General features: G+C 39.3%; 1 protein-coding gene across 1 annotated transcript; it reads left to right on the top strand.

The window, feature by feature from the left end:
- Positions 1-442: 442 nt before the first annotated feature.
- LOC104960975 (phosphatidylinositol 4,5-bisphosphate 3-kinase catalytic subunit alpha isoform) lies at positions 443-18,858 on the top strand (the record flags this gene model as incomplete). Its single annotated transcript, XM_010789169.1, has 22 exons — positions 443-569; positions 748-957; positions 1,302-1,396; positions 1,517-1,672; positions 2,216-2,461; positions 2,834-2,919; positions 3,471-3,576; positions 5,833-5,985; positions 6,096-6,230; positions 8,499-8,623; positions 9,129-9,210; positions 9,503-9,667; positions 9,878-9,981; positions 10,099-10,270; positions 10,349-10,455; positions 10,538-10,659; positions 11,086-11,164; positions 11,308-11,478; positions 11,708-11,825; positions 13,430-13,581; positions 14,634-14,796; positions 14,908-18,858. Coding segments are annotated over 22 exons (2,982 nt in total), but the record flags the coding sequence as incomplete, so codon positions are not given.
- Positions 18,859-19,282: the final 424 nt, after the last annotated feature.

Here is a 19,282-nt window from a genome sequence, read left to right as displayed (position 1 = left end):
GATTATTATTTAAGTTAAGTTTTGCCATAATCATGTCTTTTTCCATAATCAGGCAGCTGAACAACATTGGTAAAAAATGTATACAATATATAATATTTCTATTAATCATTTTCGGCCTTTCGGCATTCAGTTTTCGGCCAACTGTTTCCTATTTTCGGTATCGGTTTCGGCCAAGAATTTCCCATTCGGTGCACCCCTAATTAAAAGTTTGATGGACTAACCCCAGAAAATCTGTTAATAATGAAGAAAATAAATGTTTCTGGAGCTGCTTTAGGTGCTGGTAAAAAAGTAAGAAAGAAATAGGTCTCTAGAATTTGTGTTTAAAAACACACTGTTTCACCTGTAAAAAAACAAAACATCCATCCTTCACCTACAGGAAGATGTAGTTATTTCAGAAATTCCCAATGGTTTCGTGAAAAACATTTGTTTTGCCTGCCTGCAGGAAGCAGAGCGGGAGGAGTTCTACGATGAGACCCGGAGGTTATGTGATCTCCGACTCTTCCAGCCTTTCCTCAAGGTCATTGAACCAGTTGGCAATAGAGAGGAAAAGATCCTCAACAGAGAGATTGGTGAGAGCTTTTTCTCCTCTAATAGCACTTGTTCTATTGGATTCTTTGTGAAAGAATGTGGACGAAATAAAGTTTGGAACGTGACTTAGTGCATATGCTTGTTCAGAAAGAAAAACTACCTCTAACCTACTACCTACCAATGTTGAAAAGAACACTGACTATGCTTTGGATTTTTCAGGGTTTGCCATTGGTATGCCTGTGTGTGAGTTTGACCTTGTGAAGGACCCGGAGGTTCAGGACTTCAGGAGAAACATCCTGAATGTTTGTAAAGACTCTGTGGAGATGAGAGATGCCAGCGGGCCCCACAGCAGAGCGCTCTATGTTTATCCTCCCAATATAGAATCCACACAGGAACTTCCAAAACACATCCATAGCAAGCTGGACAAAGGTAGGCAACAGCTTGAGACTTGTTTCCAGTCTAACATGTTTAACAGGAACATTAAAAAATATATACTAATTATTATTATGAAATAGAAAACAGAACACGAAAAGCACTTAAAGACAACAGGGAGCAGGAGGTAAGTTTTAGCCTCCCATCAATAACGGCTACTACAATGGATATGAACTGCAGTAATGGGCAGGTCAATAATTGACTGATTGAGGTACTACTACTGTCAATCTAAATACATACCATAATTTAAGGTGGGTGGTTATTGTTGCTGCTAGAGTAACATTTGATTGATTGATTCATTTTCTCACCTTTCTTTTTGTCTCTCTGTCATGTTTTTGTAGGTCAGATTATCGTTGTGATTTGGGTGATTGTTTCTCCAAACAATGACAAACAAAAGTATACACTGAAGATCAACCACGACTGTGTGCCTGAACAGGTAGGATGAACATGGACTAAAAGAAAAATACGATTGATTAGTTATGGACCACGTCACTCTTTGAATATAACACGTGGGATTTAAAGGGTGTCTAATATAGGCGCGTGTCTTGTCCTAAAGGTGATTGCAGAGGCCATTCGTAAGAAGACACGCAGCATGCTGCTGTCCCCAGAGCAGCTGAAGATGTGTGTGCAGGAATATCAGGGTAAATACATCCTCAAAGTGTGTGGCTGTGATGAGTACCTGCTGGAAAAGTACCCCATCAGCCAGTATAAGGTAAGGGCGTCCCCAGATGATAAAGACATACAAGAAGAAAAAATGTATTTGGAAAATTTGACCTCAAATGACTTGAATGACAAAAAGTAAATATTTCCCGAGAAATTCTGCAGAATGAAGAGTTGGAATGTCTCACACAAAAAAACAATCAAACCATCAAAGGATGCTCTTAGATGGATCAAGCTAATCCCGAGATGTTAAATCAATCCCTGTCAGGATATAGCCAATGTCTCATCCAATTGAGATCTTTTATTTATTGTAAACATTGAGTATACAGTATGTCAAAGCAATATTGCCTATTAAAACACTGGAACCATTCCCTCATCAAGCACAGCAATGTGATCCCACACACAATGTCCGTGTGAGCCAAATCAAAGCAGAAGGTGCACAAAGGCTCAGTGTTTCCTCTACAGTCACTTCGCGGCGGCTGGAAAATGACCAATTGATATCACTGTCACACTTACGCATGCTATAACTCTAGCAGCTCTGTGGACTCTAACCGTCCATCTCTGCGTCACTCCCTCTCTCCTTCCCTCCCTCTAGTATATCCGAAGTTGCATCATGCTGGGCAGGCTGCCTAACCTGATGCTAATGGCCAAAGACAGCTTATACTCTCAGTTGCCTACAGACAACTTTGTCATGCCGTCGTACTCTCGACGTATCTCCACGGCAACATCCTATATGAATGGCGAGGCATCTGCCAAGTCGCTGTGGACCATCAACGGGACCCTGCGGATACGAATCCTGTGTGCCACCTATGTTAACGTCAATATACGGGACATAGACAAGGTGGGGGCGCGCAGACATTACATGAATATACTGTTATTTCAGTTGTGCAAAGTGTCCCATCTTCCAACTCCGTCACTTCCTGTGGAAAAAAACAGTCATTGTCCACGTCTCCTGTGCACGGAGACCTTGAAGGGAAAGCAGTTCTGGTAGCTCATGTTGATGTGCTGTCAGGAATCATTTGCACAAATGTTATGTTTTCATAAATGTCAGACTGCTCCATAAAGGTAAAGCTCATTTAATGTGACAGCTGTTACAAGTTGCCAATGGTGTCCAACAGTTAACTCTTTTACAATGTTATAGTGCAGCTATGCCAACAACTCTTATTGATGTTTCCCTTTCTCCTTCTGTTTTGCTTCTCTTTTATATTTACAGATTTATGTGAGAACAGGCATTTACCATGGAGGTGAACAGATGTGTGACAATGTCAACACGCAGAGAGTACCTTGTTCTAACCCGAGGTAATTGACAACTCTTCATACAATACCTTTTAAATGACTAAAGCAGCCCATTCCTGCAGGACTTTTTTTATCATGACCTCTTTATTATATAGTGACAAAATGCTTAAAACACATGATTAGTCAGAGACAAGTTAAACAAATAAGAAATAATAAGATAAAGATATTTAAATACAATGAAATTAGTCAATTATTAGTGTCCAATAATATAAATAACTTCTACTTCTATTTAACTTTCTCTTTGTTTGACTTAGAAAGTGACAATTGACACTTCAAATTCACCTTAAGTAGTCTAGTGCAGGAAGGGAATGGTAACAGTTACTGTAAGTGCTGACTATAGTAACACTAAACTGCTGTATTACATTACTGGTGAACCCAAGTCTACTCTATTGTATGTACTGTATAGGCCTGTGTGATAGCAGTGAAAGGGGGCACAGGTCTCTTTAGGTCATTACTTTCCCTGAAGGATTATATTTGAGATGTGTTCTTGTTGTACTTTTTTTGGTCTTGTCTCATACATTTTCTCTGTATCTCTTTCTTTTGTTTAACTACAGGTGGAATGAATGGCTCACCTATGATATGTACATCCCTGACATACCTCGAGCCGCAAGACTCTGCCTCTCCATCTGCTCTGTCAAAGGCAGGAAGGGAGCCAAGGAGGTAGGATAGAGAGCAGTGAAGGAAATGACCACACAATGCAACTTAACTGGACAGGAAGTAGACATGCAAAAAACAGGAAGTGTCTTACTAGGCTATTTTGATACTACTGTTGAATTGTTTTGAATAGTTATGGAAAAGAAAACCTACAGTTGTATAGGGGAATGCAATATCTTTGGATAAAAAAACACCAAAACATCCATAACCGGGCAACACAAACCAAACATAAACCAATGTTATCCAAAGGATAAAAATAGCTGATCATACAAATACCATCAGCAGTATATGCCATATCACAGATAGGCCCACAGTTCTGCAGAGAACAGATGACCTCCATGTGTCTCAATCCTTTATTCAACACTGGCATACCTAGCCATCCTGAAGGGTCCTATATGTGTATAAGTGCCTCTTGTGTGTGTATTGTGTGCTGGTATTGCTATATGAAGCTACCTTACATCATGTGTCAGTCTCTCTCAGTATATGTGTCCGAGGTGAACGGGAGCTGTGGTATCGTCTTTGGCTCTGTTTAATTACTAATCAGCCATGGGCACTGTGGTGGCAGAATACATCCACAGAAACACAATCAGCGGGAGAGACTTTTCCATTCATGCTTCAATATGTTTAGCTTGTGCAAGCCGTGCTGATGGCATGTTTTGCAACAGACCTTTATTCTCACTTAAAACTCATATCAAGTATTTTAATGAAATACTTCGAAAATAGACAAATGTATACTTTAATTGTAGAACATTTTAAATTAGGGCTGAGATGTTAGCTGTTTAATATCTTGTGATTTAAAACTTAAAACGTTATGCTTGTTTTAGGTGCATAATATTAATATCAAACGTACAACACAAATAATAATGGTATGTATTCTGTTTGGAAACCATGTGTTGTAAAACAGTTTGAAGTGTGTCTGAGGTTTTGTGCATTAGGTCAAAAAGTCGTAGCAGACGCCCACACGGATTGATTCTTCTTCCGTCTCTCTTTGGTACAGAAGCTGAAAGAAAGAGAAGCGGGTGTATGTGTGTGAGAGAGAGAGAGTATCAATGGATGGCAGACATGGATATTGTAACAGACACCTGGGGTAAGCCCTATCCCGTACAGCGCAGAGGTTGAGGTCAGGTTAACGGATGCTCTTTCAGGCCCAACCTGATAAACACTTCTTTACAGCAGCCTTTTGTTCCAGCACTTACTATTAATAGGAGCATTTTGACTGGCTGTCTGCATGTAACTCTGCCTGGCTCCCCATGTTGCCCTTTGTCCCCTGGTTCCATCGCTTCCCCCAAGTGAAGAATCATTCTGAAGATCAAGATGTTATCTTAAACATTTCCTCTGCTTTTGTGGATGCTAGCTTAGTGGCTCTGGTAGAAGGAGTACTGCAGTTTAAGGATTGTTCGATGAGATTTATATGTTGAATTAGATATTGCCGAGACCCATCATTTTACCGTCCGTCAATCCATAATCAATTTCTCATAGAAAGGTTGAATTTAGAGTTGAATTGATGATTTTGCCAGAAATTCTCTATTGCGAACTACATTTTTCTCTAAACTTTTATTTGTATTTACTCCAACATGTAATTGGTTGTTGTGTGGCCTATGCTAAATCATTCCAACTAGTTCCATGAAAGTCAGGCCTGTCTGCTGACAGACCAACAATCCAAACAAAAACATTACCTCCTAGGCTCCTCCTCCTACGAGGTAACAACAGACGTGTTGTCATATACAGCACCAGAAAAAACACATTTAGGATGAACTGAATGAATATCTAGCTAATATAAAAAGCCTTTAAAATCACTTTACCTGCATACTATAACCTACTTAAACCTTGTAAGACTCTTTAAACTCTTTAAGTTTTAAAAAACACTCATTTTTGTCAGGGTATCACCCCATTGTAAACTAACACGTGAAAGGCAAACACACAGCAGCTCCTTCATCTGCTTTCTGAGTAAGTGTTTTTAATGTGTTCTCAGCAAAAGGAAACCTTAATGAGACTATATTCTTTCACAGTGCGAGTCCCAGAATATGTTGGTGTTAAAAACCTCTTTGATATTCTAAATGATTTACCATCTGTGTTTGTGTTTGTTTTCTTCCCATGAGCTTCACACATTGCAATTAATTCAATTTCCACTCAATGGGTCTCTCGGTCTCTCTCTCTCTCTCTCTCTCTCTCTCTCTCTCTCTCTCTCTCTCTCTCTCTTTCTCTCTCTCTCTCTCTCTCTTATCTTCTCTTCTCTTCTCTTACTTGTCTGTCTCCCTTTAGGAGCACTGTCCACTAGCTTGGGGTAATATCAACATATTTGACTACACTCACACTCTGGTGGCCAACAAGATGGCTCTGAATCTTTGGCCTGTCCCTCACGGCCTTGAAGACCTCCTCAACCCCATCGGAGTCACTGGATCCAACCCTAATAAGGTATTTGATTCAAGCAATCTTTCGCACTGTTGCTTAATTTCATAACATATTTACAAATGTACCATTTTTGTTATTCACACAATGTGTTGATATTCATTTCTACTTTCCAGGAAACCCCATGCCTGGAGCTGGAATTTGACCACTTCAGTAGTTTGGTCAAATACCCAGAAATGAATGCAGTAGAGGATCATGCAAACTGGACCATCTCAAGGGAACTGGGGTTTAACTACAACCTTTCTGGACAGGTATTACCTGCTAACAAGCTGCCTATCAGTGGGCTAGAAGAGTACAATAACACAGTGTATATCTTAAATGTTTTGAACCTCAAACACAAGGAAATAAATGTCAGTTATAGCTTAAGACCATGAGGGGCCTCACATGTTTAATGTTGCATCTGTAAGAGGGCTGGACCAAAATGTAACAATATTGAACTGATTACATAAATATCAAGTGTGAAATCCAGCCCTGAAGACAAGTACAGCAATTACAGCATTAAGAAACATAACGAAATACAACTTAAGCTCCATGTTCATTCATTGACATGTAAGTTACAGTGCTCAAATACACACTTAATAAATAAAATATAACATGTACAGAGTTACTGAGAATAGAATAAGTAAGTTATTAATGAAGGTGTTTGAGTTTCACTGCTCATTACACCCCTTTGTAGTGTGGCATTGATTTATGAGTGTGAGGTGTGGGTGTGTCCTTGTTGAAGGCATTTCTTGCAATGACAACATCTGCCCAATCAAAAGTCATGCAGGTGAGTAAGTAATGTGAACAGAAAGCTGTGTTGTGTAAGACAACTCATTTAATTATAGTCAGGTGTTATATAAACACATTTGTGAATATATTTTATATTTATAGGGTTCCCTTTGGTGAAATTGTGATTGCTTTTAACATAGGCAGCCCCACACTTGATTACAGTAGGTTGAATGTATGAATAGATATAAATACATTTGAAAGCCATTTTAACTTTCTTTCTGATATTTCATAATAAAAAAATAAAAAAGTTTGATATAAGTACATTTAGATCAATACATTTGAAAAATGTATATCATTTTCCACCCAACCATGAAATATAAAATCTCCTGACTCGAGTCGCCCCAACACTTTTCCTGTAACTCAGTCGTGCAGTTAGCTGTTGTGTTCAGTTATTCATGATGGTGCAGCTGATGCCGTCTTATCAGGTTTCTAGATGATGTGTGGCATGAGAGCCATGACTTGTGTGAGGTTGGAGTTACTCTGCCATGTGAGAGGATGTGAACAGTGTGAGACAATGTGTTAACTTATTCATGATGTGTGTGTCAAATGTGGTGAACGTCCAACTCAATAAGCGTGAGGATATCATCCGGCTCACTTCTGAGCAGAACATTGTTTTATTTTATCTTAGGTACAATTTAATCGAAATTAACATCAAATGTTACCAGAATATTAAAGATTTTGGCACTTGGTTTCATAAAGGTGTTTGATTGGGCAAGGGACAGTTGAATGTATGTACAGATTTATTTTTGGCTAAGTAATTGCCAAAGATCCTAAGACAAATGTAAACAGTATCTGGCTGCATATCATACCAACTGCATTCTGTCTGGGTCACAGTGTCTATAATAGATATTGAAGTGAAACGTCTGTTATTCTGCGGACAAATGTATCCATTTAGCTTGTTTTGCTAACATTGGTGTGTATCAAAAGCATAAATACATGCTATATTTTATTATACTGTAGATATGAAGGTTTAACATGCTGTCTACCTCCCCCAGTTTTTGTCTCCTATATTTCTACAAACACTAGTTTTATCCTGTATCTGATAAGATAAAGTCAGGATTTGCATCATTAGAATGAATACATATCAAGTAAAAGCCAGAAGAATACTGGCATTTAAATGAATTCAAAGTTCATTTCCCGCTTCTCATGAGCAAGCTGCTCCTGTAAAAACAGACCCAGATGGTGATTTGAATACAGTTTCTCATTTTGCCAACCACTACCATGATCTGATACTCTAATGTGTGCATATAAATAATAAGTGTAAATGAAGGCTGTGGTTATCTCAGATCAGTATACAATGTGCAGCAATTTAGAAATGTAACATTTGAAAGCTGACGGAAATGGTTGAATAAAACAAAATATATAGTGCAAAAGTTAACATGGTATGAATTACAGACTTGTATCTTTTGTGGTGTGTGGTTTCAGGTGTGATCTATTAGGGCTGTTCAATGTGGATTTATTTAGGATGATAGCGTAATGTGTCGTATAAATGTATTCCTTAATCTGTAACTTGATATGTTTGACAAGCACCGCAACAGTAATGGAAACAGTTGGTATCGTTCCAAGCTTTATTGGCTCCTCATAGTAACTGCATGGTTGATTATCCAGAGAGGCACATATTTATTAGATAAAGATACTGTGATGCCAAAAAATGTAAAATTAAAAAGTAACAAATGGTACCAATAGATTTATTATGGTACTGTTGGCAATGATAATGTTTTTATTTGTACTTTTTTGTTCTGTTTTAGAGCAACCGGTCAGCCAGGGATCACGCCCTGACGGATAGCGACACTGAGCAGATGAGACAGCTGAGTAACAGAGACGCTCTCTCAGAAATCACTGAGCAGGAGAAAGACTTCCTCTGGAGACACAGGTAACCACACAACCAGCAAGAATACCACTAGAACTACCATACATCACACATAAAGTACTGCTTGGATTGAAGAAAGTGGCATGAATTGAACAGGTCGAATTCTATGTAGCTGTACGTGACAATAGATTCAATTCAGGCTTGTTATCTTTGGTTGGTAGCTAAATGTGCTATTGTTTTGGGTTTTACAGTGGAAAGAAAATAGTTCCTACATTTTAAATGCTCACAATAAAGTCTGTGTCATCTTAAGTAAAGGGTATGATTTATGGAAGAGACATTGCTGTTGATCTTTTAAATAACTTTTGGTGTGAACTTTCTATTTAATAATACATTAAAACAACATTTTAAAGAATAACCAGAGCCAAATTGTGTACGCTGAATACTCATGTAAATCAAAATCACTGATCAGATTTAGTTTGAACTTTGTATGCAGGATGTAGATGTGTAAAAACAACAGATTAAAACTTAAAGTGGAAATGTAGTTATCTCCTTTCTTATTTTCTACCAGACACTACTGCATGAACATCCCTGAGATCCTTCCCAAGATCCTGCTCTCTGTCAAATGGAACTCCAGGGATGAAGTAGCACAGGTAATGTCATGCCATTTCATACCTGCTCATTACACAAACACTCATACTCGAAATAAACTTGATCAACGAGTAAAGGAAAGATGTTTTGGGGGATTGTGAAAAATACAAATACATGTAGAAAAAAGTAGGTAATTGCAAATTGTGTTTTCCATCTACTCCATGTTGGACCACTTAAATCAACTTGTTAGGAAAGAACTCCTTTTTAAGCTTGAGTGTATACTTGAGTTAATATATTTACCGCCGCAGACAGTTTATAATGAGTATTAAATCATATTTCTTGTTTGTCTCCCAGATGTACTGTCTGTTGAAGGAATGGCCATCCACCCGCCCTGAGCAGGCCATGGAGCTGTTGGACTGTAACTACCCAGACCCCATGGTCAGACACTTTGCTGTACGCTGCCTCGAAAAATACCTGACCGACGACAAACTGTCCCAGTACCTCATCCAACTTGTACAGGTGGGTCTGACACTTTAAGTAGACTGTGGGGTGCCTTTGTACGGTTATATCTGTAGGAAAGCAGCTGTATTGAAGACTCTAAAAGTCTGCCTTAAGCTGTATTTGTTGCTTTGTGTACTGAGGCTCCATGGTGAAAAACAGTATTGAATCTGAAATGACTAACCGGAACCCCCGTTATGCATCTCGATCATTTCTCTTCTCCTGTTCTAGGTATTAAAATATGAGCAGTATCTCGACAATCCCCTGGCCCGTTTCCTCCTCAAAAAGGCTCTGACCAATCAAAGGATAGGTCATTTCTTCTTCTGGCATCTAAAGTGAGTCACCATCCAGATTGCTTTCTCCCTAATGTTTATGCAGCGTCCTTTCTCTGTGAGCTATTGTTATCTTTCCTTCCTGCTTCCCACTCCCTTCTCTTTGTGGCTTCTTCACAGGTCAGAAATGCACAACAAAACAGTGAGCCAGAGGTTTGGGCTGCTGCTGGAGGCGTACTGCCGGGCCTGTGGGATGTACCTCAAACACCTGAGCAGGCAAGTGGAGGCCATGGAGAAGCTCATTAACCTCACTGACATCCTCAAGCAGGAGAAGAAGGATGAGACGCAGAAGGTAAGGAGAACAGCAGCACACACTTACACACGTATTATACATTATCACAAAAAAACATTATGCTTTTGTCTGGTTCAGGTCCAGATGCGGTTCCTTGTGGACCAGATGAAGAGGCCTGACTACATGGATGCTCTGCAGAACTACACCTCTCCTCTCAACCCTGCACACCAACTGGGAAACCTGAGGCAGGGAGCAGCGTGACTGAGCCTGTGTGTGCTGTTGTAAAAAGAGGGCATTGTATAATACCTTCAATGCATTTGTGCACAGGTTAGATGAATGCAGGATCATGTCGTCAGCGAAGAGACCGTTGTGGCTGAACTGGGAGAATCCTGACATCATGTCCGAGCTGCTCTTTCAGAACAATGAGATCATCTTCAAAAATGGAGATGGTAACGCACACACGGACACAAACAACCCACATTACACTTTACCACACTCAAGTGTTTTGTATCTCACTCGATACCACCAGTATGCCATTGAAAGAAACTCTGATAGCTTTAGCTCTGTTAGCCGGTAAAGGCCTTAATGGGTATACATCTTTTTTTTAATCAATATTTGAATGTCTTAAAAATGCAAAGCCATTGGATTTAGGATTTCCAGTTTTTTTTGTGATCTTGTATTGCTTAATCTCAAAAATAATTAGTAACATCCAATAAAAAATGTTTTCCATTAACATCAAACAGATCCTGATAGCAGTTAAAATGCATATACAACATCTCTGATTTCATTCCAACTGTAGTTAAAAATGTTCAATCTAATTGACTTAGTCTGTAGGAACCCTCTAACCAACTTAATTGTTTATGTTTGTGTTATAGACCTGCGGCAGGACATGCTGACGTTGCAGATTATTAAAATCATGGAGAACATTTGGCAGAATCAGGGGCTGGACCTACGGTACTCTCCCTATTCTGTTTTCTCGATCCCTTTTCCTCCCATATTCTTCTTGCACCGTTTTTTCTGCTTCAATTGATACATTCTCTAACTTTCTCCTGCCTCAGTGCATATGGCTAAACAAATCTGTTGGTGTGTGTCTCCAGGATGCTTCCGTACGGCTGTCTGTCGTTGGGAGACTGTGTGGGGCTCATTGAGGTGGTTCGCAGCTCCCACACCATCATGCAGATTCAGTGTAAAGGAGGCTTGAAAGGAGCCCTGCAGTTCAACTCAAACACTCTGCACCAGTGGCTCAAGGACAAGAACAAGGGCGAGATGTGAGCTCCTCTCTCCTGAGATTATTTTTCACATCATTAGACAGGGAAGAACATAAAAGGACTTTGTGACCCTTAAAGAAATCTGCTGTTGCTAAGAGTTGCAGCCTATTTCCTGCCCACATAAGTTTCAAAATCCACATTTGTTTTTTAAAATAATTTTCACATTTCCAATTGCTTTTAAATGCTAAATTAATTGTGTCACTGCTAATTTGTGTGTGTGTTTTTGCAGGTATGACCTGGCTGTGGATCTGTTCACGAGGTCCTGTGCTGGCTACTGTGTAGCTACATTTATCCTCGGGATCGGAGACAGACACAACAGCAACATTATGGTCAAAGATGATGGACAGGTAACTTGTGTAGGAACACCACACAATTGTATTTAAGGCACAGTAGGACACGTTACAGTTTTCCCTAACAGACACATAGTGAACAACCTGCACAATGTTTCAATCCTAATCTGTCTAGCCAAGCCTCTGTTTTTTTTTATGTAATTTTTTTGTTTTTTATAAACAAACAGCCAGACAGACTGCACAATAGCAGTTGGCAAACAAGTTAGGATGACAACAGTGTGATTCGAGTCCGACAGGATAAAAAACAAAGACAAAACAAAACAATAAAAAAAAGGACTATAAAATTAAAAAAAGGACTGCGACAGGACAAAAATCAACATCAAAAAACATTCCAAATCTAAAGGCTCTGAGTCTAAGTCCATTATTAATAGCATGATACAAAAGTAGAGATCAAACAATGTGTATAAATGGAACAAAAAGACCAAATATATCAAAAATAAAAAACATAGCACTTGTTGTTCAGTCAGCCGCCCAGTAACCACAGTTTAACACCGCAGGTCCACCACCCTATTGTACAGAGACATCCGGCATGTCCAGCTCCCGTATATACTTGTAGAAGGGGTTCCACATCTTATGGAATTTCTCCAGGGAGCCCCTCAGTATGCACCTTATTTTCTCGAGTTTGGCTGAATTTAGGACTTCTTTTAACCACAAGGTGTGTGAAGGGGTTGTTGGAGATTTCCACATGAGCAATATCAGGTGTCTGGCTAGTAAGGTATGTAGGCTGTCTCCAGAGAAGAGAGTGGCCATGTGGGTGGGGTTACACCAAACAGTGCGGTCATGGCATTAGGAGCGATTGGTTTTCCAGTCATTTCTGACAGTGATCTGAAGATGTCAGTCCAATAAGAGTGTAAGACCGGACAAGACCAGAACATGTGTGTGTGACTCGCCGGTGCTTGGTTACATCTGTCACAAGTTGGGTCCACCTCCTTATATATTTTAGAGAGCCTGAGCTACGTGTGTGCGATGCACTACTTTGCACTAAATCAGTCCATGTCTAGCACAAATAGAAGATTTGTGTAGATTAGCAAGGGCTTTTTCCCAAAGTTCTCCTCCCCCAAGATCCTTTTTTCCCAAAGAGATTTAATGGAGTTCAGGGTAACCAAACGAAGAGAATAAATCTGAGCGTAAATACAACACGTCATCATTCCCTTCAGACCAGGTAACGGCCTAAGGAGTGTGTCTAGCGGCTAATCTATTATTAACAAAACTGCGAATCTGTAGATACCTGAAGAAATGTTGCCTAGGTAGTGCACATTTATCAGATAGCTGTTGGAAAGAGGCAAATGTGTTGTGAATAAAGGGGCTAGCGTCGAGTATGTTTGGAGATCAAAGAAACGTCTGAACTGATTCCAAATTTTCAAGGTTGCTCTGACAATTACATTTTTAGTATTCTTAATGAGAGTGAGCCAATGCTGAAAGAGATACTGGACTGTTGTTTTTTTCTTATACATGAGCGAATACTCAGCAGACTGAATGGCACATTTTATTGAAATAAATTGGTATCAGCAGTAAATAGATTTCACTTAAGAGGAGGTAACTTGTTATAGAGAAACTACTTTTTGACTTTGTGCTTTCTTCTTTTCCCTGCTCCCCTCTAGTTGTTTCACATAGATTTTGGCCATTTCCTTGACCATAAGAAGAAGAAGTTTGGCTACAAGAGAGAGCGTGTGCCCTTTGTGCTGACACAAGACTTCCTCATCGTCATCAGCAAGGGATCCCAAGAGTGTGCCAAGACCAAAGAGTTTGAGAGGTACTGCAGCATCTAAACTATGTACTAGTCTTCTACATGCAACTAATAAGTCAGTCTGTTGATTGGTTGTTTGAGGTTGTAGAATTCCAAAATGTGTCTCTTAATGTGCTATCCTGAAATTCTGCCATAAAAAAGGTTTGCTATACTGTAGGTGCGTTAGTCTTAAACTAGGTTTAAAGGGGTACATTGTTACCACTTTATTGAAGCTGGTTTTGTCTGTTTTTTATTTTATATTGTAATGCAGGTTTGATTTTATGTTTTTATATTTTGAGGATTAGGGAACTTGGGAGGGACCAGCCCCCAAATCTTCTTCAAATGGCACCCGACTGCAAGTTAAACAGACCGTCTCTCGTGGAATTAGGTGGTTGTTACTGCCAGTGTTGGGGGTGTAGCGTGTTACAGTAATCAGATTACATTTGTCTCTAATTCAGTAGTGTAACGCGTTACTGTTGGTCTTGGTTACTGGAGAAAATGATCTTGTTACTTGCGTTACTTTAAGGTCTTCTACTATCTGCATAACTGGAGGACAGAACATTTAATAAAACGGCCTGTTTCACTAGTGTTACACACGCAAGTTCATGGATGAGGAAACGGAGCAGAAATTACAGAGTTGCATAGCATGTCTCAGCAAACATCATTGAGGAAATGTTGCCTGTTTCAACGGTGGAATTGCAATATTTCTGTAACATATTGAGCAAGATACAGGTAACGGGGCTGCCGCCATCATACAGGAAAACACAGCTGAATTTCAAACAAAGAGCAGAAAACCGAGGTCTTTTGTACAGTAATGGCATCTGATGTTACAGAGGGATCCAAAAGTAATGTAACTTGTAGTGTAACTAATTACTTTCAGCAGTGAGTAACTAAGTAAGGCATTACTTTGTTTTTTAAAGTAACATCTAATGTGTAATGCATTACTTTTTTTGAGCAACTACCCCAACACTGGTTACTGCACAATACTAAGTTTATTTTTACTTTTTTTTTTTCTTGTTGTCTTTGCTTCGACCTGTTCTGTTGATATTTCTCACATTACATTTCCCATCTCCCTCCAGGTTCCAGGAGATGTGTTATAAAGCCTACCTGGCCATCCGGCAGCATGCAAACCTGTTCATCAACCTGTTCTCCATGATGCTGGGCTCCGGGATGCCCGAGCTGCAGTCATTTGATGACATTGCCTACATCAGGAAGACGCTGGCCTTGGAGAAAAGCGAACAGGTAATAAGACTTTTCCCCCGAGCTCATATCCACTCCGATCTGATATTGTTATTGTTGTGTATCTCACATTAAAATGTCATCATCTTCTTTATTTGATTCTGCTTTGTGCAGGAGGCGTTGGACTACTTTATGAAACAGATGAACGATGCTCACCATGGAGGGTGGACCACCAAGATGGACTGGATATTCCACACAATCAGACAGCATGCACTGAACTGATCTCCTGCACACAAACAACACAACACCAGTCCCGCCATGAAGTAACACCTCAGTGATGAAGGAAGTTTACACCCATACCATTTCTGTTCATCTAAACAAGGTTCCTGGTTTTCTTTGGCCATAATCATCTGCTTTCTTCTCAACAATCGGTTCTACAAGAGATTGTTGTCTCCATGTCCTTGTGAAGATATTCCCTTCCTGGCCAATGCATCCACAAACAGGAACAAACTGGGAAACAAAGAACATGTTACCTCTCACCCTGCTGCTCTTGTTGGGAAAACACAAATTGGACAAAACAGCTTAAAGAAAATCGTCCAATCGTCTGAATCCACAAAGTAAATCCAACTTGCTGCCGTTCCACTGTGTTAGCTCTGCACTGTGGCTCCATCCCAGAAAGAGATGCTTGTATCTTTGCTGAGAAGATAGCGTGCACAAAAGAACATGACATACCTAGTATTTGTTACACAAATATGTTGCACATCGCAAGATTAAAGAAGTATGACGTAAGTATGACTTACCACTGTTCCCTCCTGAGCTGATTTGGTGTCAGCTTCGCCACCTTTAACCCTCTGTGAAAAAAACTGCATAAGAGCCTGTTGGTTGTTTTGCACAGGTCTAGAGTCTCCCTCGGCCTCAAAGAAAAAGCACTCCACCCTTGGGAACATTTGTTGGTGGTGCTGCTTTAGACTCATAAACTTCAGGGTGATGATGCCTCTCCATCGAAAAACAGCACTTAAAAAGTAGTAGAATACTATACAGGTTTATTATGACTTTTTTTATTTATTTATGTATCTAGTTTATCCTTTTGTTACACATGCAACACTCAACTCTCCAGAAACACACTTGTTTGTTTCAATATATATTTGGAGTCTTTTTGTATTTGTGCTTCCTTTATCTGACTACCATGAGTTCTGCAAATGAAGACTACTAATGCCCTTTTCGCCTCCTGCACTTCTAAGTTAAACATCAGTTTGTTAGTAACGCTAGTTTGCAGCTTGGAATTTGTGATAATGAATTTGTTTGGGGATGCACATTTGGTAATGAAGGAAAGTGCCAGTCTCTCGCTTTGAATAATGTGATCTATTTAAAGCCTCTGGCTGTCTATTTAGTTGGCGAGCAGAAGCCCAGGAGAATGTCACGTCTTCCTGATGATAAAATGCCTTGGAGTCACAGAACCTGATTCACATTGCTAAGCCCGACAGCCTAAATATTTGTAGTAAACAAACCACCACTATTTACATGAAAAGCTAGATTTTTGGTTTTGGTAACATGAAAACCAATATTTTTTTATTATTTCTAACTATTTGATATTTATCGTTTCATCTCTATAAATGTCAACTGATGGACATAGTTCGTCATACACAGTTCGTTTATATGTTTATCCATTTTTATTTGATTAATATCTTTCACTGAGCATGTAATACACCTAGCAGTATTTGAGCAATGCTCTCTAAATCCTTGCTCTTTATTTTCCAAACTTTTTTACATATCCTCCCCAACGGAAACATATGAGCGTGTAGGTTTTTCAACATTTTTAAGTCAAAACAAAATAGCCTTTCCAAATTCCATTGGATCGCTCAATATTAAGCAGATAGAGTGATATATAGCTGTAGAGCAGTGTTTCTCAAACTTTTTCAAACCAAGGACCACTTAACCAATAAAAAGACACTCGCGGACCTCTTAACTCCAAAGATATTCAAAAACACATCGTTTTTCTAGAACAGATTACAAATCGCCTGAAAATGGTACAAACAAGTGGCAACATGTGTCATTGAGGTGTTGCGTGAAACTTAAGCTGGCTCCATTGCAGAGATATTCCCGCGAGAGTGCGGAAAACTTTAATTAATGAATTTATTTCAAATTTGAAATTGTACCAATATACTCACGGACCACTAGGGGGCGCTCACGGAACACCAGTGGCCCGCGGACCACACTTTGAGAAGCACTGCGTAGAGGACGCATAGTCTCCGCCCACACCTCCTTCAGCTGTGGTGTCTATAGGCAGAGGATGAGGGGAAATTTATGAATTAGACGTTAGCGCCATTCTTTGGACATGTTAACATAGTTTTATCAACTGATATAAACATACTTTTTTATCTGGTAGCTCGATTAAGCCACTCTTAAGTTCTATAGTGATCGTCACAATCACATTTCATTGAAAGACAGGGATTTTGATTTTGTTCCATTGACCAAAGTCACCTTGTCTTTTGAGATTGGTATTAGTTCTAAAATGTGTTTTTATAAACAGAAAACCCTGATTGACTGTAAGCTTAGCCAGTTGAGAACGTGTCAAATGATGAGCTTTGTTGAGGAGAGAATGTATTATTTAACAAAAGTAGCTCAGCAGCATCATGAGCCCCTGACACCTCTACTGTGTACCTAGAAAGATATTTGGATGTGCTCATGGCTAAATGATCATCTTCTGTTTGAAAGTAGATCTGCCAGTGAAAAAGGAAGTATGCACTTTTCCCAAGTGTTGATTGTATGGAAAAGCCTAAATGGTGTCTGTTCTGGTATGGCACACCTGTGTGTTGTCATATTACTGCAACATTAGTGGCTAGAATGTATTGAGCTGTCAAATATGTGCACTCTTTTTCTGGTTTTTGCGTCATTTATGGTTTCTCTCTAAAGTGTCAAATGCAGTGCCACTAAACATACAAGAGGTGATCGGCAGAGAGCTCGTCTCTTCTTTCTCTTAATGTGCCAAACACAGGTTCACTGAGGCCTGTGGAAGATAATTCTGGAATTAAGTAGGCATATCAGTTTATCTTAAAATATAAAAGAAGAGGTTGGTGTGTGCACCTTAAAATAGCCTTTTTGTCCAGAAGGACTCTGTGAGAAGAACGTTAGCCTAGTGTGCATGTCAGGATAACCAGTTTGTATATTTTGAAGCAGCGTTAGCCGTATGTATGTAGAGTTGCAGTCAGACTGCTTTGTTTTCTATCCTGAGCTCATATATGACAACCTGCAGTGTTACTATCATTATTATCTCTTCCCATGTATATGTTTGTGTGAACTCATTGTCTCTCTGTACAGGATGCAGAGCTTCATTGGCAGGCCCCAATGAAAACCCACACTGTGTGTATGTAGCTTACATGTGTGAGATGACACTTTTTAATTGTTTGTTAGGAAACATAAGTGAGAGGGAACTTTTCATACGGTTGTAAATGTTTTACTTCAGATATTGCATATCAGAACTGCAGCTGTATTTTCTTTTTGGTTTTAAGTTGAGACTGGTTGTTGTGCATTGTCTATTTAGTACTGATTGTGAGAGTGGTTATTGATGCCACAGTTATACATGAGTGAAGAAACAAGTATTTCTTGAAGTGATGAATGTTGTTCGAGAGCCAAATTCCAGGTGCAAAGTATTACAAATATATATTTATTGTTCTTTCATTATCCTGAGCCTCAAACTCATGAAAATTAGGTCCAAGTGATAGCTCTCACAGACAGCAGGATTATGTGTCTCAAGTTCTGCTTGTCCTCAACTTATGCACTGAATTTGTACAGGGTATCTGCAATAGTATTGCACTTGTTTTTCCACCTGTGGAAGCTGTGGTGGCTCCCATGCGTTATCCCTTTTGACTTTAAAGCAACATTGAAAACACCAAAATGTGTAATGGTATGAATCAACAATCTACATAATGATACATTATCATTTAGCTGTTTTCTCAGAATTTGGAGTTATTGAATCTCTTTGAACCCGCTTGTGTGCTGAGAAATACTGTGAGATTTCGTGAGGTTAAACAGAGAGGGGAGGGAGGTCCTGTTTCCATTCATCTGCAGTTTGCCCCTGCTAATACAATCACAAGATTCTAGCTATGATTTGAAGACAACCAGTGGACATAATAACAAACACACAGGAAATAAGAATGCAATATCCATGCAGTGTTTACTGCTCTGTGAAAACCTATTGTTTTTTATGATATTCAAATTTGCTTCTGTTATATCTGTAAACATAATCAACAGGTGTTAGTTTGTCCACCACCTGTAGGAACTGTATTGTTTCTGTAAAGCAGTTAAAAAGCTACTGTTACTGCTTTTGTTTTTAATACAAATTGCGTTGCTAGGAAGCCTTTGAATAGGCTTTGAACAGAATGAATGTCAAGGGTTTTAAACGATTGTACTTCCAAGAGCAAGTATGACTAATCAATAAGATTACTGATCATTAATGATCATTTTGCTTTTGAAGTATCCTAAATGTTAAAGGGAAATATCGACTAAATTGTCTGTAGCTTAATGTTCAGTTCTGTATGCAGTGCTCTAA

This window comes from Notothenia coriiceps, unplaced genomic scaffold, assembly GCF_000735185.1.
Source record: "Notothenia coriiceps isolate Sejong01 unplaced genomic scaffold, NC01 NC01_scaffold00032582, whole genome shotgun sequence".
NCBI lineage: Eukaryota > Metazoa > Chordata > Actinopteri > Perciformes > Nototheniidae > Notothenia > Notothenia coriiceps.
The sequence above is the reverse complement of the archived record's forward strand: the minus strand, read 5'-3'. Positions and strand labels throughout refer to the sequence as shown.